Raw genomic sequence first — 22,066 nt, 5'->3', positions numbered from 1 at the left:
AAAAATGTAACTGTGTCATGTTAGCATTGTACAGAGGCAAACAGAAGCACCAGAGCTGGCTTCTCCCCACCTCCCTTCTTTCTTATGTTGAGTGGAGTTGTAGGTCCAGAAACTAGAACCCAGGGAAGGCTGGGCTTGGGGAATGGAGGAAGGAAGGAGCCCGGCATGTGGATAAAATATGGAGCTTGTTCCTTTCTGCTCACCATTCTGTTTTGGTATCAGAGATGAGTGATTGCCTGCTTACTCAGGCAGACCCAGGGATCACTGACATTCTGTATTTTGTATATTTTTCATTTTTGTGTGGTTGCTAAACTTGGACCACTGAACTGTTAAAGCACACAGAAGAAGTAGAGAGTGGCAGGAACTGAAAAGAGACAGAGCTTTTATTTATTTATTTTTTTAAATTTAGGTCAGTTAGGTATATTTTATTAGCAGCCTTATATAGTTCATTGACCTGAAGTAAATAAACACTAACACGGACTCCTTAGATGAACATGGCTGCTGTGGCAGAATTGTCACCTATGTAAGTGTGTACTAAAGCAAAAAAAAACAAAAAACCTACCACCTCCTATTAGTTAACGGTCCTGTAATCCCAGCTATTTGGGAGGCTGAGGCGGAATTGCAATATCAAAGCTTGCCTTGGTTTCAGAGTAAGTTCAAGGTCAGCTGAAGAAATTGAGAAGGACCCGGTCTCAAAACAAAGAATAAAGAGAGACCCAGGTCAAGGATGTAGCTCAGTGGTAAACCCCTGGTCCAGCAGGCAGGAAGCCGTAAATCATCCCTCTTACTAACGCTGCAGCTTGATGCTTGGCTCACATTTACAGACCTTCCACCACTTCACACTGTGCTGACCGAGACTATAGAAATAAACAGTACGCATGTACATTTTAGCAGTGAGCACATGTGTACAATTCTGTGTCTAACATCAAAGAATCCACTCCGGGGTTTCCACATCTTGGTTTCTTGTCTTTACAATGTAGGTAACAGAGCTGTCCATGGGGGAACTTCTGATGCACTCTACAGTTTCCTGGTTGAACCCGTTCCTGTCTCTGGGAAAAGCCAGGAAGGACATTGAGCTCACAGTATTTGGTTGGTACTCCTTTCAAAAGCGTTAACAGTAACAACCAGCTTGACTAACACTGCTGTTCCTGCTGACTCCTGGTTTTGGGGAGTTAGGAAGATGTTGCTCAGGGAGGCACCTCATGAGGTGGTTTGGGAACCTGCTGTCTACACAGTACTTCATTTCAACCCCTCTTCCATCTCATTCAGAATTGGGAGAGCATGTAGGTAGTATGTTCTCGCTGAGACCTAGATGCCATGGCCTCAGCTGTGAGTACCACAATGGATAAACAAACGCCAGGACCCGAGTTCCTAGTCAGGACTTCTTCACAGTTCCAGTCAGACAAGGCAAAGCAGGTGTTAATACAGTGGAATTTCAGAGGCATGAATTTGAAGCACTTTGTTCTCAGAAAGTACCCAGCTCTAATTTAACCTTGAAAGAGTTTGCAGAGAATAACGAGACCTTTCTTTTTTCTTTAACTCTCTTTAGTTTTTAAGAGAGCTGTCATACTGGTTTATAAAGAAAACTGCAAGCTGAAAAAGAAACTGGTAAGAACAATGACTTTCAATTAATGCTTTTTCATAGCTCCCCCGTGCTGTACCGAAAACGCTTGCTGAGAATCACGGCCTCACTGTCCAACAGAACGTAACACCATCTGTCTTACTCAGCTACACTTTATTATAAAGCACTTACAAATAAATAAAAGCACCACACCCCAAGTCTACGCGGCTCGGTGAACTTGTACAGCTAGAATAGCATTAGGAATACAAGCCCGCGGGACTTCACGGTAAACTTTACACATTCAGTGCTGACTCACAGATCACATCAAAACCAAAATATTCATGACAGAATTAGAACTAGAAAAACAATTAGCTTTATATTCTCTTCATAACTTGAGTCTGTTACTCATATTCAGTCCTTCCTCATGCCCCTGTAGTTTAGCCGTTCCTGTTCTTTTCTTCATGTTACAATATTGTACCCAAATGTACATTTGTTTACATATATACATATGTAAATATACATATGTACAAATACTGCTGGCTAGATTCTGCATATGAAAAGAACATTGTTTTTTTTTTTCTGAGATCGAGCGGCCTCATTTAATATTTACATTCTGAGTCCATCCACTTTATTGTAAATGTTTAACATCATTTTCCTTTGGGAGTGAGTGTAGCACACCCCACCCCACCCCAAGTTTTCCTTACCCATTCATCTTTTGATGGACAATGAGTTTGATCCCAGTTCTTTGTTACAGTGAATAAAGCAGCCATAAATATGGAGTGTAAACATCTCTATGGTGGCATATTGAGTTCTCTCCACATACGCTCAGAAGTGGAATAGCTGTCCATCTATCTTAAAAGATGTTACGACAAACGCCTAAGTGAGGCCAAAACAGAAAAGTTTTCTTCCCTGAAAAGTATAGTAGATGTGGTTTCATACACACTGAGGTCTAAAATGTTTTGGCTTTAAAATAATTTTTACTTTGATTCAAAAAGTCAAGACCCAAACAAAACTCCAAAGCATTCAGTCAGAACATTGCCATGGATACCATAAACCACCAGCAGGAAGGCAAGGCTGCTGTCTTTGCAGAGACAGGGAAACTTGCTTTCCATCAACTCTCACTTTGGCACAGTCCCAGACCCAAGCCTGGGTGGGTCTTTAAGTACTGGGTGTGTACCTGGTTTGTATGCATCTTAGACGCCCACAGAGTCCTGCACACACATCAAGATTCCTCTGTTCACCGTACACATGACTGTAACCTCTTCCTGGTGGTCTCTCATGTTGCAGCCCTCGAATTCCCGGCCTGCTCACAACTCTGCTGACTTGGACCCATTTAAATTCCGCTGGTTGATCCCCATATCTGCACTTCAAGTGAGACTGGGGAACACGGCAGGTAAACAAACATTACCATGTGCTTTTCATTCATGTGGGATGGAAAAATAAGACTTCCATGTTAGTAAGATTTCTGATGGGCAGGAATGATTTGTTTCAGGCTGTGGTACGGTGGCAGCATTGTACAATATAAGGAGCATGTGCTGGCAGGCATCTGCTTACTCAGTGGTGACAGGAAGCAGAGAGACAGACAGGAAGTAGTAGGTGAGGGCTTAGGGACTGAGAACACACCTTCTCTGACCTAACAACCTCCACCCCTTCTCCCTCCAGGCTAGCCACCAAGTCTTGAAGTGCATGGGCCTTGGGAACATCTTCAAACCATCGCACCTGGGGTCATTTTTTCATGTATTTTATTTTTTAGAGAGAGAAAATGAGAGCTGGGTTCTTTTGCTGTTTCTTCACAATCTTTTCAAAGAAGCCAAGTGGCACTGGATGGCCTTTTACAATCAACAACTGTCAACATTTCCTTTTTGCTGTAGGCTTTGAAACCTTAAAATTAAACAAAGTTCCACAAATTTATATTTTATGAACTTAGACATACTAGAAAATTCCTTAATACTAAGAGTACTGCAAACAAAGAAAAACAAAACAAAAAAAACCCCTTTAACATTGAACAATGTTCCAAGCACCTTCTATAATAACTAACTGGCAGCAAGAGCCTTTGGTGACAACCCACAGGCTTGTGTGCCAGAGTCCTTATGTTTCTAAGAACATGACTGCATGGGACGGAGGGGGGCTCTGTCACCTCAAGTTCCTGAGCAAATCTTCCTGTTTGTTTCAAAGGGGGAAGGAATTGGAACTAGGTAGCTGAGGCAAGATGCCTGCCACAAAGTCAAGGACAGCCTGGGCAACAGCTGAGGTCTTGCCACACACATAAAAGAAGCAAAACAAACACCGTAAACTACCACCCACCAAAACAAGCAGGCACCTCCAAGGAGGGATGGAGAATTTAGGCACAAGTTTTGTAGCTGATTGTTATTATCTCAGAGTGTGCTGTGGAAGAAAATGAAGGACTTTTGAACTGTTAATACCCCAGGTATCCTCATTTGTAGCATTTTAGCAAAGTTATGGACTCTTGTTTCCACTTCCTTATCCCCAGGGACTGAAAACAATTCCACGTGGGAGCTGATTCATACCAAGTCAGAAATTGAAGGACGGCCAGAAACCATCTTTCAACTGTGCTGCAGGTACTTCCCCTGACACATGATTAATTAAAACTTAATTGTGTCCCTTTAAAGGGGAGTTCAGAGCTGGAGAGATGGCTAAGCTAGGAGTACTTGCTGCTCTTCCACTGGACTTGGGGTTGGTTCCCAGCACTCATGATGGGCGGCTTCCAACTTCCTGTAACTCTAGGCTCTGTGGAATCTGACCACCTCTGGTCTGTTTAGTGCCCCCCCCCCCCCCCCCGGGTACATATATAGACGCAATAAGTAAATGTTTTTTAAAAAAACTGTGTGTGGGGGAGGGGCTATGTTTTTAGTGCCCTCCTGAATTTTGGTCTGAGGGCACAGCTTCACCTTAAAAAGGGCAAGTGATAGTCCAATAGAATATGTTGATCAGAAATACTTTAAGTCAGAAAAGCCAGGCACACACTAGTAGCTTGCTAGCTTCTGAGGGGCAAAGCAGAGCTGGGGCTTTATCCAGCTTCCAGGGCTTTATCCCTAGGAAGGTCCACAAAGAAGCAGAGCGACAGTGCATACTCTTTCTTTTCTTCCCCCAGTGACAGTGAGAGCAAAACCAGCATTGTTAAGGTGATTCGGTCTATTCTGAGAGAGAACTTTAGGCGCCACATCAAGTGTGAGTTACCATTGGAGAAGACATGTAAGGATCGTCTGGTACCTCTTAAGAACCGAGTTCCTGTTTCAGCCAAATTAGGTGAGAATTTTGCAATACGGCTATAACTGCTATAACTGCATCTGTCAATGATCAGGAGTAACTTTCCTCTCATAAAATATACCTCCCTCCAGCCCCAAACGCCCTCTCCCACCAGCACAATGCAATGCAGACTTACCTTTTCATTCCTCCTCTAAGAGAAGCAGGAGTCTGGGGGCTTTGCTTACTCTGCAGGGTTCCTAGTTTTAGGCTTCCTGAAGGTCAATACTTAATTTGGATCAAAGACTGGATATACTCATTCTTATGTGATCACTGCCAGCAGGTCATCAGCCTAGATTATACTGTTGTTAAGCTTTCTACTTCCCAAATTAAGCATTTTGTTTCTTCCTTTAAACATTTTTTTATAGGTGCTAAGGATTGAACCCAGGACCTTTTGATAGATGCTAGGTAGGCCTTTACCACTGAGCTATACGTCTGAATTCTTTGTAATCTTATAGGGCACAGTCTCCTTTTCCCTTCTCCCCACCAATCTGATCTTTCCACATCTGCATGTACTCTATTTTGTTCTATTGTCAAGATATTCTGTGGTCATCAAAACTAATATGGTGCCAATGGCTTATAGAAACACCCTTTCCAACTCTAGAGAATACAATCAATCACTCCCCCGATTAAATCCTCACAATCTTAATTCTCTTAACATTGATTATAAGTTCCAGCAAAGACAGTGCTCAAGAGAGGTAAGAACATTTTTCAGGTTCTAATGGAGCATCTAGGGACATAAACAGGGAAGCCATGTGTAGAGATGTGGTATAAAAGACAGCTGAATCCCGACTTCATCTCATACATGCCTGGGGTTGTAGCTAAGCAGGCACAGTGCTTGCCCAGCATTCAGCAAACTCCTGCTCTCCAGCATGCATAAGACTGGGTGTGGTGGTACACACTGGAATCAGCACTCAAGAGTAGACAGCAGAGTTTAAGACTGTCCTCAGCTATACGAGTTTAAAGCCAGCTTGAACTATGTAAGAGACCCAACAACAAAACTCTAAAGACATCAGTAAATTTATGGTTTGGCATAACTACTCCCCACAATAATAAAATCTTCACACAAGTGTCACCCCCAAGGCCCTAACTCTACATTGTAGACTCTGTTCCTGTGTCATATGGAGAAATGTGCTTTTTTTCTTGGTAGCCTCATCCAGGTCTTTGAAGGTCCTCAGAACATCCTCCAGCAGCGAGTGGCCCAGCGAGCCCAGCAAGGGCAACTCACTGGACTCGGATGAGTGCAGCTTGAGCAGTGGCACCCAGAGCAGCGGCTGTCCACTAGCCGAGAGCAGGCAAGACTGTAAGAGCACTGGGTTGGAGAAAGATGCTCAGGGCCTGGCAGAGTTCCCAGACGGTCTCATCAAAGAAAGTGACATCCTGAGTGATGAAGATGAGGACTTCCACCACCCTCTGAAACAGGGCAGCCCTACTAAGGACATCGAGCTTCAGTTCCAGAGACTGAGAATCTCTGAGGAACCCGATATGCCCCCAGCTGGGCAGCAGCCTGTCACAGGGCCAGGTGAACAGCCCAAGCTGGTCAGGGGCCACTTTTGCCCCATTAAACGGAAAGCAAACAGCACCAAGAGGGGCAGAGGAACTTTGCTCAAGGCACAGACTCGTCACCAGTCCCTGGACAGCCACCCGGAAACTGCCAGCATTGATCTAAATTTGGTTCTGGAGAGAGAATTCAGTGTCCAGAGTTTAACTTCAGTCGTTAATGAGGAGTGTTTTTATGAAGCACAGAGCCATGGCAAATCATAGTATGATTTGTGTGATGTGGTTACAATGCTCATGTTTTTAAATTGGTGGAAAATAGAACCTGCAGGAAAACTATTCATGTTTGAGTTTTACGCAGTATATATTTTTCCACAAAACCTGTAAAGATTTAAGTTATTTTAATTTATTGTGAATCAGAAAACTAGATTTAGTTGGTCAGAATCTGTAAATTACTAGCTTCTACCCCTTTTGAGCAGGAATCAAATGATTTAGTCTTGTAATAAAATTGCATTCTAATTATTTTAAGTTATGTGGGATGAGACTGGGAAAGTTGTGATTAATAGCTTTTAAAAGGGCCCCTCCCCCCAGTTCTTTGGGCATTTTCTTTGAGCTGTTAGTTTTTGCTTTATTTAAAGCACATTTAAGTTATTTTTACATGGTTTAGGGGCACAATGTGAAGATATTTCATTTTGGAAGGCTGTAATAAATGCTGTTTATACTAAATATGTCGTATCTATGCAGTATATATATATATATATATATATATTAAAGGCAAGCTTGCACTGTATCTACTTGGTATTTGTTTTCTTAGCAAGCTGAATAGTGAACGGCACGAGGTCACTGGTATTTGTCTGTACAGAGTGGCAGGGAAGGATGCACATATGTGGGGATCCACACTGTGGCTAGGGACTGTCAGGCAAGAACCCTAAGACAGCAGTTAGAACTCGTAGCTTTCTGAGTCACCATCTTTTTCTTGGCCTTTCCTTTTCTTTTGCTTGAGCTCTTCTCTGAAGTTATAAGCAAAGAGTTGTGGGTCTTCATCACACATTTTTCTGTATACATCACACAAACTCTTAAAATGCATAAGCGAGAGGCGGGTGGGCCGGAGAGTTGGATCGATGTCTGCCAACTGTAACAGCCTTCCAGTGCTTTCTAGGCGCTGCGCTTCAGGGAATAACATTCTGAAAGGTAAGTGGGGGAGGGGGAAGAATTTTACTTAAATTATTATGTCAATCATGATATATCTTTGTGCAAACTTCAAAATGACACATTGGTAGATGCCCGAGGCTTGGGTTTTAGAGCCTCTTGGGTCCCCAAAGACCCCAGGTATGACTCTCTGGAGGCAGGTCTAAGCTAAGACTTGAAAGGTGTGTCCACAAAGGGAAAACGACCTTCCCAAGGTAAAATGAAACACATTTGATTTGCCTCATTTTGGTAAAAGCTTTATTATATCTTACGTAATAAATTTCTGATTTTGATTCTCTATAACCTGAATGTATTAAGTCTTCAAACCTTACTACAAAAGAGTGACTCATTTTGCAAAGTACTGTTATCTGTTCTGAAAACAAATAGTTCTTAATCACCTTTAAAACTCAAAAGTATCTATTTTAAATTTCAGTTAATTAAACCCAGTCAACTGCTTTTTGAGTGAACTTAGATGCTTAAAACCCTGTAAAAGTGTGCCTGGACCTTGACCATGGAACTCATCCAAAGGGCTTGACAGAAGCCATGGTGGGTAGATGATAAATTGTCCTTTCAGGTTGATGGTAACGCAAACTCCCCAATGCTTAAGGTGAGGTCACTTAGATCAATGGGCTCGGGGTCAGGCTAGAGTGTCTGACAACAGATTCTCACACTTGGGACTACTTTGTACACACTTTGTACAGGGGAAGGGTCCCTGAAATGAATAGGGCCTATCACTTAGTCTGTGGGAGGAAGGTTTTGCCTTGGAGGCAGTAGGACCAGCTTTAGGCTAGATCAATTCCAGGACTTCCAAAAGTAAGATGTACTTTTTGTGATGCCTGCAACCTCCAATTAGAGCTGGTAGATAAAGATGTATGAGTTATACTTTAAAACTAGGGTGAACAAATGGCAGGCTGATTCACAACACTTGTCAGCAAAAATCCTTTAAGAAGGTTTTATAAGGTGCTTTGGTTTCAGGATCCAGCTGCCACAACACACCTGAAATCATCTTCTGAACTAACCCACATTTCCTACGTCCTAGAGATTACCGGACTGGATCTGTGAGAAGTCTTAGAGAAGGAACAATGTGTGCTAAACACTGAGCCCTTTTAAGCAGCTATATGTTGACTATATTATGTAGAAACTTTAAATACTGCCTTTCTTCATTCTTAACAGACTATAATTGGACCTAACTAAACATTGTAAAACCTGCTAGATAGAAGTAATTGGTATGGTTGCTGCAGGGCCATGACTCAGTCTTCTTTTTCTGGAGGCCCCATGTGCCTGTGTGGAGCAGGGAGCCTGACAGAACAAAAGAGCTCCCTGCTGAGAGAAGGTAGCAAGACAGACACTATGATGACATTATGGCTGCTAAAAAGTCATATTTGCTTTCTAGTTCTTAAGTGTCTCCTTAAGGGACAGAGACAGCAACTCTACAAACTGAGTCCTGACAGAAGCCAAAACCTTCCTAGCAGCAAGTCAGCAAAAGCTTTACACTTGTGGGTTTTAGGTTGTATTTAAGACAAAACCAAACCTATATATGGCATCTAAGGTAAATCCAGGGTGTTTCCTCAGTGGTAGTGACAATGCTGCTAACCACAGGACCTAAACTAAGATTCATACAGTCAAAAAGGATTCTTACCCAAGCCCTCGGTGGCAATATTTCCTTCGAAACTGAAACACATTCTGGACAACTTTTTCTACCAGCTTGAATGGCTGCTTGATCTTGGGCTGTATCAAGGGCGTAAGCTGCACCACTCCTACATCAACCTTCATCGAGAACAATCATTAAGATCAAACATATCAGCATATGGCACAATGTGATGAAGCTTTTCCCCAGTCTTGAGGATCAAATCCAGGGCTTCTTGCATGCTTGACAAACAAATGCTCTAACACCAAGCTCTGTCCCCTGCCTTAACAATCCATCTTTGGAAATCACAGGAGCACAGCTCTCTAGCAGTCCTCATGATCCCGTCAGTGCCTATATTTTCTATGCACACAGAAGCAGCTAAGTTTTGGATGGCTACAGAAATCCAGCTGGTTGCAACTATCTATAATGGCATCCACTAGAACAGTGCCTGATGGTCACTACTTCAAAATGTAGAATTACAACGACCGTTAAAGCCTATCTAGGTAACTGTAAAGGCCAGTAGGCAGGTGGGAGTTGGCAGAGGGCATTTTAGCTTTTGAAGAGTAAAATAAGCTGCAGTAGCAGTGCTGGCTGTAGGACAGGGATCCCTAAGGACCATTAGAGCTGAACTCCCCAGAAAGGGATGATTAGGACACCAGCCATTTCAGATACAGATGCTGACTATTCAGCTGAACTGAATTCATGTGCAGAGACCACATAGGCCCACATCTTTCAGTAGCAACTTTACATGCGCCAGAGGTAGAGGCTGGACTGATATGAAAGACAATGTTTAAGCTGCTACCAGCTGTTGAGGTGGTTTAATTACCAGATGACTAGCTTTTTAAGCATATGTGGTAAAAGATTTACCTCTGGCCTTTTCCAGAAATGAACTCATTATGAATGAATCATTGAGAATCATGATAATAGGAAAAATGTGAAGACAGGGAGAAATGGGTTCAACACAGTCCTGGTGAGTTTACACAAGCTGAAGCCTCTTGAACTGAATAAAACACTGCCTCGGGTGTTGGTAACTTGCTCCAGAGGCAAAGAAAGCACAACAATTTGCAAACAAATGCTCTAACAACAAGCTCTGTCCCTTGCCTTGAACAATCCATCTTTGGAAATCATGGGAGCACAGCTCTCTAGCAGTCCTCATGAACCCGTCAGTGCCTGTATTTTCTATGCACACAGAAGCAGTGTGGGCGGTGCTGCTGCTTTTCAAAAGAAAGTCTGGTTTCCCAGTCCCACTCTGGCAATCATCTTCTCTTAGGATAGCTTGTTTTCCAAGGTTCTTGTGGTTGCATAACTCCTTTCAAACTGCTAGCAGCATACTGGATAGAGGGTACTGGTTTGTTTTTAAGTGGGAGGAAAAGTAAGAGGCCAGAGTAAGATGTAAGACCTGGAAGTACAGAGAGAAGACAAGCTTGGCCACAGGTGACTAGGCTCCCTGGGCACCACAGTACCGTTTGCATAGCCTGAAATGCCTGCCAGCCAGCTCAGAGCTTCCTCTCCGTGATCACTACTGATTCTGTTGCTAAAGGCTTGATGTATAGCGATACCAATTGGCTGTAACTGGAAGCAGATCTCTGACCACAGGGGCAGTGTGGTTGGACACACAGAAGGTTCTAAACAAGAGTGAAACTGTCTATGGGAGGGCCTTTCTAAACCAGACGGCTCCTGAATGCCCACCAAACTTTAGGCTTCTTTGATGATTATTATGGTGAACAGTTGTTATGAATACTAAGTACAACATTAAATGTTCTTAATAACCTTCCCTTTCCCACCCTCCCTCCTTAATAACCTTTAATAATACTTTTCAACTGTGTTCTTTAAGCTGCTCTGTCAATTCCTCTAGTTAATATATACTTCCTGTAAGACTCTTAGGCCTGCACAAAACAAAATGAGGTGGTTTGTAGTTACAGAGAATTGTAAAGAGGAGTGTGGAGATAGCGAGGGTTTTAGAAAAGCTGGTTCACTCTTAGGGTACTCTCTGGAAGGAACAAGGTCCAGAAGTTGGGTAAGAGAAGCAGCCAAGATGCACCATAATGACTACATGTCAAGGAACCTCTGACTTTCCACAGATTCTGACATGCAATCTTTATCATTCATCATGATTCTTAGTGTCTGGCCAGGCCCTAGAGCGCCTTCTATACCTCACCCTATGATGTCATTCTGTGACCCCCTGTACCGTACAACATTTGCACTCACTGGATTCCTGCCCTGCCTCTCCTTCAGCCACCTTCTTGAATCATCTCTAATGTTTTTCACCCAATTCTCCCAAATACATAGTTAACTCTAATAAGTTCTTTTGTAGTCTCAGTGTGCATATTCAACAATCCAGTGGTCTCAAGTTACCTTTAAGCAGCAACACTAATCAAAATTCAAACAACAACAGAACAGTATGAGATAAAATTAAGCTTCCATCTGACCTGGGACTATAAAAGTATAACAACAAACAAACAAACAAACAAACAAACAAACAAACCCACTATAAGATCCAAACACTGCTAAGTTAAAGGCACGATTTCAGGGAAAGATACACTGATCTTTCTGTATGAAGCTGCCACTCACAGTGGTATTCTTGGATTTTATAAGTAGACTTCATCCTTACTGCTTAATCTCATTCCTTTACAAACCAATTAGTGCTTGCAAATACAGGAAACTCCTGATGCTTGCTTTATTTAAATTGCCTTAAAATGCTACAGAACTGTAACAGCATCCAATGTAAGTAAGCTAACAGACTTCTAGAGTTTGAATAATATAGATTCTGGTACCTAGTTAAGTCAGCATTGTATAAGGCTGAAAGAAAATTCCCATTCACAATGTAATACTAAATGGCAGAATTCTAAACCTCACTGGCAGAGAGCACAGTCAGCAACCTGACTGTGTCTGAACTCAGGAGGACCACTCCTGTTCACTTTCTCTGCTCACTCCTGTAAAAGCATTTCTTGAAATTACTGAGTAATGCAGGCACTTTTCTCTAAAAGCCACACCGAAAGAGTGGTTGGTAACTATGGTAACAGATAAAAAGTGCTTTTTACTTATAATTGAACACGAACATTTATTTAATACAACAATCATTATGCTTTTCTCTTGAATCCTAAATCTTTTGAATTAGAATAAAAAAAACCAGGACAAAAGCTAGATACACTTAAAATACTCTAGCTTCATTGTGGTTCACAGGTATTGCAGCTGATTTGATTGTTCCTCTCCCTTGGAAGCCTGCATGACACCTAGTACTAAGAAAGCTAGTCCTCAGGGAGGAGGCTTTCTAGTCAGGTCCAGATTGGGTTCTGTGTCTTGTTCTGAAGTGCATAGTGTCTAACCTCTGAGAAGCAACCAAGGACAACAGCAATAGCCTACCTATATTGTTTTGGGAGTCTCTTGAGTAAGAACTTGAAAAAGGGTTTATTGTGCCTGAATTTAGGCTTTTGTTAGATGGTTTATGGCTCTTGGAGTAAATCAAGTGGGGTAATTTTATTTAAACTATATATGTCGATGACCAGCATGGCATGATAACTCTAAGGATGCAACAGTGGCACTAATATGTTGGTGGTAACCAATAGCTCTCTACTTGGATCACACTCGGTACTAGAGACCTAGTCAATTACTCAGAGCCAGTGATATCATGGATGTCAACATACAATATACTACCACTACTTTGCTAAAACAGCGTAATTCCTAAGTGCATCCAAATGTCCCCACACCCACAGTAAGTACAGGTTTTACCCTCATCAAAGAAACTTTCCTTTGCAACAGAGATCATTAGAGAAAACAGCAACTGGTGACCATGGAAAAGAACAAGTGATTTTTGGAGTTCTCAGCTTCAATTGATATACTTGTAACACCACCCCAGCTCGGAAACGTCTCAGGAGAGGGGGCAGAGAGACTGTAGAAGTCAGAGGACCAGGAAATCTGCTGTCAGGAAATCTGCTGTGAGATTGGGGTTTTATAGAAATGACAGGGAAGCCTTACCCATGATGCCTCAATAATCCGCCTGCTGGAACAAGCCCTGAAGAATACCTCCAACAGACATGTTAACATGGAAGGGGATATCTTATGGCATCCCAGCAATACACAAAGACCTAAAGAATGCCAAGAGCTGGAGAAATAGTCTTCCCCAGGAGTGAGACTTCTAACTGCTTATCCAAATACCAAGTGCTCAGCCCTGGAGTCATATACATATAAGCAACACTAAATGGACCCAGCGAGTTGTATTTATGTATTTAGGTGCACTTGTGTACATGTGGATACCCAGGTGTACACATATGCATGTACACATACTGACACACGCACACAAATAAAGAAAAAGTCAACATGACTTTGAGAGGGAACAAGAGGGAAGGGTGTACGGGAGGAAGTAGAGAGAAGAGAAGGAAGGGGAAATGATGTTAATTTTAGTTAGAGAAAAAAGGCTCCCTGTGGGAAGCCGATGGAGTCCTAAGTGAATGTATATAGTTGACATGAGCACAGCCATGTCAAGGACCCCAATGCTTCAGACTCACAAAAATGGCAAAGCCTAACCCTGTGTCATGCTCAGTGGAATGGTAAAGAAAGCCCCTTTCAGGTCCAGGTAAGAATTATTAATGACTGGCCTTCCTTTAGCTAAACTCAGTGTGTACAGAAACTACATCAACCCCAGCTTCCTCCTCCCATAGGACTTCAACCTTAAACTGCTCCCTACAGAGACCTTCTAGTGACATTAGCTGACCTGCTTCCTCTTAGGTAATAAGCCTGTCTCCTTATTAATGTGACTATAGGCTGCAAGCAAAGATGGTACTTGCTTTTTTAATAGACTGTAGATGGCCTTGACTACAGTACACATTCAATCACATCTGTGACCTCACAAACACTCCTTTTCTTGAATCTATGTCCTGCAAAGTACACCTGCGGCCATTTACTTAGTTGGATTTTGTTTCTTCTGTTACAGCAGCCTCCCAGAGATGACTTATTTAAATGCAGCTTTCAAGTCATAGCACCAAGGCACTGTGTCGTTCACTACCATACCATAGGCAAATTTTCTGATAACTTCCACGGCCTTGGTAGTGGCCTTTGAAGACCTTATGGATGTTCTGTATCCTCAGGGATCCTTGGATTTCCTCTCCTACGGCTGACACCTTGTCATTTTCTGAGGCTGTTATTGGTTATTAGGATCAGGTAATGAGAGAATAGAGGAAAAATCAGTGTGCTTCCTATGCTGCTGGCTCTATGGAGGTGTTTATAAATACTGCAGTGGCTGAGTCAGAAAGAGAAGCCACTGGTGTTAGCCAGGCCAGCATCACTAACACACACCGCACATGAAAGGAATCTCCCAAGTTTTTCTTAGATAAGAAAAATGAAATGGAACTGCTCTACCCAAAACAGACTTTGCACTGAGTGGTCGGTGAAGGGTTCGAGGTGGAGCAGTGTAGACATAGAGACACGCACGCTTCTTGAAGTGGTGTTAAGAGTACCTGTAGCTTCAGAAGCTGCGCCGTGCTGGGCCTTCTTTCCATCCCTGAAACTTAGTCTTTTATAACACAACCAAGTCACTTAGCTCTAACTAGGTTTTCTTATCAGCAAAATCCTTTTACCTCACACGTTGTCTGCAAATTAAATGTTAAAGTGTCTTAACCAGCCTCAGCAGTTCAGTTCATAAAGGGTGGATATTATTAAAGATGACAAACTAACGGATTCCAAAATGTCTCAGTTACTGCTGTGAACAGACACCGTGACCAAGGCAACTCTTCTAAAGGACAACATATTATTTGGGGCTGGCTTACAGGTTCAGAGGTCCATTATCATCAAGGTGGGAGCATGGCGGCATCTAGGCAGGCATGGTACAGGCAGAGCTGAGAGTTGTACATATTCATCTGAAGGCTGCTAGGAGAAGACTGACTTCAGGCAGCTAGGATGAGGGTCTTAAAGCCCATGCCCACAGTCACACAGCTACTCCAACAGGGCCACACCATCTAATAGTGTCACTCCCTGGGCCGAGCATATATTAACCATAACACAAAATAACTTGGGACATTCTAGTCCTGTTTAGAAATGATTACTTTTTGATCATTCAAAAGCAATTTATAAATTAACTAATATTTTATATATTAAAAATAGTGATAATTTTTTTTTATCTAATACTTATTAGTTCCCATTATGAACCAGGATCACAGCCAGCTCTGGAACCCTGCCATGATCAGGTAGACAGAGGTCTTTCCCATAGCAGGGCTGAACTGCCATATTGCTGAGTCACAGCAAAGCAGGAGAGGCACTGAGCTACTTTAAAGTCAGAAACAAAGCAGTTTACTGAATGAATGCAAGCTGTGTACAGAAATAAGGATACCATTTAGGATTTGAGAGTTGACACATGGAGAAGTGTCAGCTTTTACATATATAGAGTACATTTGGGAAAGCAAGGGGACAGTTTTGTGTATCTATGGATGCACTCTTGTCAAGTCAGCAGATGAAGCACAACTTGAGAGGTCACTGGGAAGGCCTTAAGCTAAGGGGGTATAAGATTTATCTAGAACAGAGCCTATGAACTTCAAAGACTTCTCTTTAATATCCAACCACAAGGTGATAATGATAAAGTTATAATGTTTCACTACACTTCTAAATATGCCCCAACTTAAGTTTCACTCAGCAGGCTGTCAGAGCCCAGAGGTGGTCAGTGGTCTGCTAGCTAAAGGGTATCTGCATTTCAACAGGCCCCAGTATGGAGTCAAACAAACACTGAAGGGAGCTGCCAGGCTGCTCCTGAAGCAACAGTAATAACAGTGCTGTTACCACTAGCGCCTACAAGAAAACTATGCCCCAGCAAACACCTACAGAATCGTTCACATCTTTATTAAAGGGAATTACAGCTTTAAAAAAATCCAGACTTTACATGTTTAAGGGAGAAAAATAGTAATGCCAAAGTTGCAAAAGATTAAGCTGAAACCACAAAACAGTAGGAAAATCCAAATATTTGAAATATGTTTTATTATTAACTGCTAATACTAACATCTGACATGTTTTAGTGTCTGTTTCTTGTGCTCTTTGTTTTTCCTGTTTGTTCTGTTCTAGTCTGATGTGCATTATTATTATTATTAATTATTATTATTGGTTTTTTTGAGACAGGTTTTCGGTGTAGCTCTGGCTATCCTGGAACTCACTCTGTAGACCACACTGGCCTCGAACTGAAGAGATCTGCCTGCCTCTGCCTCCCGAGTGCTGGCATTAAAGGAATGTGCTACAACTGCCTGGCTTATTTTTATGTTCTTTTATTATCATTATTACCTTTTGTAGATACTGTTTGAATTCTAATGAAAAAAAGAGAGAAAGGTTGTGGATTTGGGTTGGTGGGAAAGTGGGAAGGGTCTAAGAAGAGTTAAGAGAGGGGAAAACTATTTTCAAAATAATATTGTAAAATTAAAAATCTAATCAAAAGATTAGTTTGTACATAGAGGCTACATAATTTATAATTTGTAAAATTAAAACTATTAAGATAAAAAGCTAACCTAATCCAGAGATGCATCTGCATCAATGTTCATGGCCATAGCTGTTATCTGCCATGCTTCATTATGTCATTTTATATAATTTCTCTCATTCTCTAAAGTCTAACTTACACAGTTACACTCTAAGACTTTCTCAGGGGAGAGAAAAAGACTTGAGGCAGAACAAACATTTCTGAAGGTGGATCATATTCTAGTCAATAGCTGTTGTTGGACTTTCTTTTATTAACTAAAAATTTTAAAGAAAAATTCCTAGTGGTTTTTAAAAGCTAATAGTTTTGGGAGTCTCAGTTTCTTTCACACATGATAACAGCAACAGAATAAAAATTAAAGTGATAGTCTCAACTGTCATTTGCAAAGCAGTCCAGTTAAAAATATTTCAGATGGCATTCTTTAACCAAGAACATAAAATTGTATCTTCCAACACTGACAAAAATTCAAAACTAAATTATAACTGTGTGACTAAAACATAATATTAAATGAAAAGGCCTTTCTGTGAGCACCCAAATAATCCCTCCTCTGTACACAGCAACACAAAAGCATTTTCAGCTTTTAGGTTTCAACAAATCCTGTTGTAACAACAACTGCCTCCCTTCCCCGCCTCTCCTGTCTTAATTCTCCCACAGATCAAACCCTGGGAGAGAACCTGGTATTTAACTCCCAGCAGCATCAGCAGTTTTCACCTCTCATCTCTTTATTTCATATTTTCACACTTACTTGTCGGCACTTCACAGACAATGTTCAGACTCTCAAGCCCAGCCTCCTACGTGTGGTTTCTCTGCACCAGACACTGAAGACATCAGGAGTCAACGCAGAGCGGAGTTAAGGCTGTAAGGGCTACTGGCAATAGGTATGGAAGCTTCTAGATTGTTCAGACAGCTAAGTACAGAACTCTGGGTATTGCTTCATTTGAATTAGAAGTTACAGATGTTTTAAATATTTTTGGTATGAATGAATCTTTTCTGGAAAACTAGTTTTAAATTGGAAAAAAGAACCTATAGACTTCCTTTTGGTAAGTAGTTTATAAACTGGCCATATTTTAAGGTTCTGTTCTCAATGTGATATGCTCTGGAAATATAAGTGTTCTCAAGACTCAAGTTCCCACTTGAGGCCCCCTCACTTTCCTATCTCCTCACTGCTGCTGTTAGCACAATGCTGAACTAAGTGTGCCTTGATCCTCCAGCTGAGCCACGTGAGGGGACAGGCTGTATAAAGTATCACGCATGTGGCTGGAGAGGAAAGCCTCAGTGCCACAGGGGCTGCACAGCACCTTATAGAACTTTTTTTTTTTTTTTTCATAATTCTCTACGCACAAGTTAAGTCATCTTGTGCAGGAATCAAGTACTGTGCTAACTAGATGCAATGTCTTTCTAGTTACTTGCTTTTTGCCTGACTGCAATTAATTGCTACCCGGACTTGTTAATTATGTCAACAACCGACTACTGATCTATATGACACCAAAATGTATGTATATATTTAGGAAATGTATTGTTTGATGGAAAGGAAGCTATGATGGCAAAGGTGGATATAGACTGATTAACATGTAAGCTATTCCATCAAAGCAAAGGTGAACGCAAACATCAAGATGGTCTTAGGCAGTGTTAACACTGATCTCAACTGCAGGAAACTCCTGGGCTGGAATGGTCTGTCAGTCTCACAGACTGATGCGTGAACTCACAACAACTGGTATAAAACTGTATATTCACGTGTGTGCTCCTCCCTGCAAGCCTTTAATTTTTGTTCTGTTTTGGTTATAGCTGGGACATCTGGGAAACAAAAGAAAGAAACTGCCCCACCCTAGCAGATTAAGTCCTAAGGTCATCAAGCCTGTACACAGGCTGACTCAAGAATGTAATTCCTTAAAATCATGGGATTGACAAAACAGAACTCAATCCAGGCAGAGTAGGATCTGATGTCTTAGACCCAACTACAGCTATGGCAGGTTTGTATTTTGACACTGGCCTGGATTAGTGTCAATTTATGTATTTAACAAATGCCACACATCAGCCTCCTGGCAAGCAGGAACGCCAAACCATTTGTCCTATCTGTACCCCACGCAGGCCTCTGTTTTCCTGGAGAGGAAAGGAGCAGACAGGTGCTTCTGTCTCCGATGTAGTGCTGCAGTAGGAAATACACGGTGGCAGGAAGGACAGAGGAAGAGGGGTCAGAAGTAGCCAGGAGCAAGTGGCACAGGGCAGTCCTGTAGAAGACCCTGGCAAGGGTGCTTCCGCCTGAGTCCATTGATGTTACCAAACAATCACACTCTAGATGACAGCTGAGGTTTCCTTCAGCTCTAGGATCCTAAAAAATTAATTCACTCAGATCAAGGAAGGAAGAAAAAAGAAAAAAATCCAAACATCCCATTTTCTGTTAGGATAATTAAGTCCAGAGACATAACATGAAACCAAGAATCATCTCCAGGCTCCTTGGGTTGAAGTGTGTGTAAGAATCACAACAGTAGCTGCAGTTTATCATGAGTTATTTCAGAAAGAGAAACGCCGAGTGGCAACATTCCAAGGAGCACTGTTTGTTTCTCAGAGAGCAGTGCATACTATCAGACAGAGTGCTTGATGCTGGAGCAGGAAGATGGGAATTAAGAAGCGCTTTCGTCTTTTTAAAGGCAGTTACAAAGTAAAAGAAGGGGAGGGGGTATTTTATTGTTCTCCCTAGGACAACAATGTGGCTATTTCTGGCAGGCCCTTTCCAGAGTCTCTGCAGCTGTTTCTGAGTTATTCAGGGAGTGAGTTTTGGAGCTCTGGACACTTCCCCTGGATTGTAACTGGGAGGCATTCAGGTGGTACTGAAAAAGGATCTTGCATTTTCATAAGCTAGTACCAAGGACACGACGCTAAACAAATGCTAACCTACGGAAGGGCTGTGTAGGACTCTGAAGTCCTTCAATTTTCCTTTCTCCTTCAAAAACTACACTGGGTCATAAGCTGAATAAAGATTTATTTGAACCAATTTTCAGTTCTTACCTTTTCTAATATTTATAAATTACTTGGAGGAGGTAGATTTGAGGTTTTTCTTTATTGTTTAAAATTATTTAAAGTGGTCTACAACGCTAAAAAAAATCCGTATCAGATACCACAGCTACAATTTGAAGTGTCTAAACTGCCTCACAAGGCATGTCCACTTCACAGACAGCTTCAGTGTACTTAGGGACTTACACGGATGACTCTACCTATGCCCCGAATCAAACACTGCTCATGATGCTCTCTCAGTAGAATGCTAGTCCCCAAGCCCACTATGAACCTTTGTCTCCAAGCCTGCAGCATCCTCACCCACTCTGTGTGCATGTTTGTGCATGCACGCAGCCTGGATCCCAGGGTGCTTACTAGTCAGTGTGTTCTGGCTCCCTGTGAAGCCTTTTTGTTTTCTTCTTCTTCTTCCTCCCCAATCCTGATTTTGCTTCTTTCCATAGCTTTGTTATGTGGGTCTCAACTGCACAGGAATAGCTACAGATCTGACCACGCAGCACAATTACACACTGGGATCTTCTAGGAGAACAGAAGTAAGAGCAACATCATGGCCTCGGCCAGTCTCCAGCTCCTTGCTTTCATCCTGGCTGTGTCTGGGGTGTCTGGAGTACTTGCTGCCACTCTGATGCCAAACTGGAAGGTTAATGCAGATGCAGGCTCCAACATTGTAACTGCTATTATACAGGTGCATGGGTTATGGATGGACTGCACATGGTATAGCACCGGGATGTTTAGCTGCACTCTGAAATACTCCATTCTGTCGCTCCCCGTCCACGTGCAGACTGCGAGGGCCACCATGGTCCTGGCTTGTGTTCTGTCTGCTTTGGGGATTTGTACTTCGATAGTAGGAATGAAATGCACTCACTTAGGAGGAGACACACACACCAAGAGTCAAATTTCCTTTGCTGGAGGAGTCTGCTTCATCACTGCAGGGATCTCTGGTTTAATCCCAACAGTGTGGTACACCAAAGAGATCATAGCAAACTTTTTGGATCTGACTGTTCCAGAAAGCCACAAATATGAACCTGGAGGAGCCGTGTACGTTGGGTTCATTTCAGCGATGCTACTACTTATCTCTGGTATTATTTTTTGCACTTCATATATAAGAAAGAACCAAGAGCCATGGATCTACCCTCTCAAGCAGAAACTTCCCTCTACCTGGCAGCCAAAGAACAGGCTATCATACAACCTGAAGGACTATGTGTAAAGAGCTGTGCAATGAACATGCAGTGAGGCTTCGGAGAGCCTGTAAAACTTTATTAGAATGAAGAAAACGAATGAAAAGCCCTGCTTGCTTCAAATTACCCAAGGACTGTCCTCTCTTCTGTATCCAGAAAACAATTACATTCATTTCCCCAATTATTTAGGTTTATCCCATCCCAATGAATCTCATATTTATCACTATTTGAGTAAGTTCCTTTTTTTTCCTTTTTTTTTTTTGAGATGGGGTCTTAATGGATAAGCCAGACTGCCTCCTGTGTGCTGGGCTTTATACACATACTCCACTATGCTCAGTTGTATTTTTTTTCCTCAAAATTTATTCAAGTTAACAAAAACACTGCTGTTCTCTTATAAATGAGCATCTTCAGTTAATTAATAGAAAGTAAGTTTTAAAGAAATGTTTTTAAAATATGCATATAAATTATGACATGTAATTCAAATATTCTAACAAAGATTTGGATTTTTCATGGCTGCAAAGCAACACTGTAGTTTTTCTAGTAATCTATTTGCTAGTTTATGCTAATTGCTCATAATAGAACTGCTAAAGGAAAAAGACTGCACATTAATAACTTAGAAGTATATACAAAAAAGAGACTAAAGTACTTTAATTCCATTTACTTAGTGGATTTTCATGCTCTGAAATAGTCATGCTATAACAGGACAGCTTCCTGTGAGAACACGTGAGGCCATTTCAGTACAAGTTTAAATGATTATTTAAAATGGATTTCCTTGTAGGTGGTCAAATACTTTGTAAAGAAAGAAAGTGTTATAGCAAAAAGATTTCTAATAAAGACTATCTATAGGCAAATGATGTGACAGAACTGCTTTGGTCCCCATAGGGCTCATTCATGTTACTTAATGTATCGGTATTTAGGCAGGCTATGTGGCTCAGAGTCCTGTGTTAAAATGTCATTTAATATAGTCCAGATAATACTTTATCTCAAATACTTTCTTCTTAACTAGAAAGAGGAATGTTTGATACTCTCAAGCAGCAGCTGATTGACCAAATAAAGGTCAATTCTTTATGGACTGGAAATGTTGGCAGAGAAGTGAACAGGGTGAAACTGAAGGGAATGCTATGCAGGAGCAGCCAAAGCACAGGCGGCTTTGATTCCTCTCTGCTAGTTTTCAATGGGATGAATTTAGCCCACAGAGCACATGCAGTAGTGCCTGAAGACACGCTGGGTTGTCACAACTGAGGCAATGGTACTAGAATCCAGTGGGAAGAGGTCAGAGAAGATGTTAACAGTGTACA

The 22,066-nt window shown here is 41.7% G+C and overlaps 3 protein-coding genes across 8 annotated transcripts in view; 2 read left to right on the top strand and 1 right to left on the bottom strand.

Moving 5' to 3' along the window:
* The window catches only part of Tiam2 (TIAM Rac1 associated GEF 2), a 204,525-nt gene extending 197,477 nt beyond the window's left edge, over nucleotides 1-7,048 (top strand). For 4 of the 6 annotated variants that reach the window (XM_076926716.1, XM_076926717.1, XM_076926720.1 and 1 more), the window contains 6 exons: nucleotides 981-1,089; nucleotides 1,550-1,608; nucleotides 2,849-2,954; nucleotides 4,053-4,140; nucleotides 4,674-4,828; nucleotides 5,976-7,048. In XM_076926716.1, coding sequence (XP_076782831.1) covers nucleotides 981-1,089; nucleotides 1,550-1,608; nucleotides 2,849-2,954; nucleotides 4,053-4,140; nucleotides 4,674-4,828; nucleotides 5,976-6,589 — 1,131 coding nt within the window. In that variant the 3' untranslated portion in view covers nucleotides 6,590-7,048. Of the gene's footprint in view, nucleotides 1-980; nucleotides 1,090-1,549; nucleotides 1,609-2,848; nucleotides 2,955-4,052; nucleotides 4,141-4,673; nucleotides 4,829-5,193 lie in introns of all 6 variants that reach the window. The other 2 variants (XM_076926719.1, XM_076926718.1) reach the window with 2 other exon arrangements.
* Nucleotides 6,713-22,066, bottom strand: part of Tfb1m (transcription factor B1, mitochondrial) — a 35,750-nt gene continuing 20,396 nt past the window's right edge. The window contains exons 6-7 of the mRNA XM_076926726.1: nucleotides 9,150-9,277; nucleotides 6,713-7,506 (exon numbers count right to left, since the gene is read on the bottom strand). Coding sequence (XP_076782841.1) covers nucleotides 7,263-7,506; nucleotides 9,150-9,277 — 372 coding nt within the window. The 3' untranslated portion in view covers nucleotides 6,713-7,262. The remainder of the gene's footprint in view (nucleotides 7,507-9,149; nucleotides 9,278-22,066) is intronic.
* On the top strand, nucleotides 20,138-20,797 carry Cldn20 (claudin 20). Its single transcript, XM_076926727.1, has one exon. It carries the CDS (start codon nucleotides 20,138-20,140, stop codon nucleotides 20,795-20,797), a length of 660 nt encoding a protein of 219 aa, XP_076782842.1.

Source organism: Arvicanthis niloticus, chromosome 28 (assembly GCF_011762505.2).
Source record: "Arvicanthis niloticus isolate mArvNil1 chromosome 28, mArvNil1.pat.X, whole genome shotgun sequence".
NCBI lineage: Eukaryota > Metazoa > Chordata > Mammalia > Rodentia > Muridae > Arvicanthis > Arvicanthis niloticus.
The sequence above is the reverse complement of the archived record's forward strand: the minus strand, read 5'-3'. Positions and strand labels throughout refer to the sequence as shown.

Bases quoted from the DNA above. Each gene is read 5' to 3' on its own strand.
- Cldn20 (XM_076926727.1), top strand. From the start codon at position 20,138: ATGGCCTCGGCCAGTCTCCAGCTCCTTGCTTTCATCCTGGCTGTGTCT.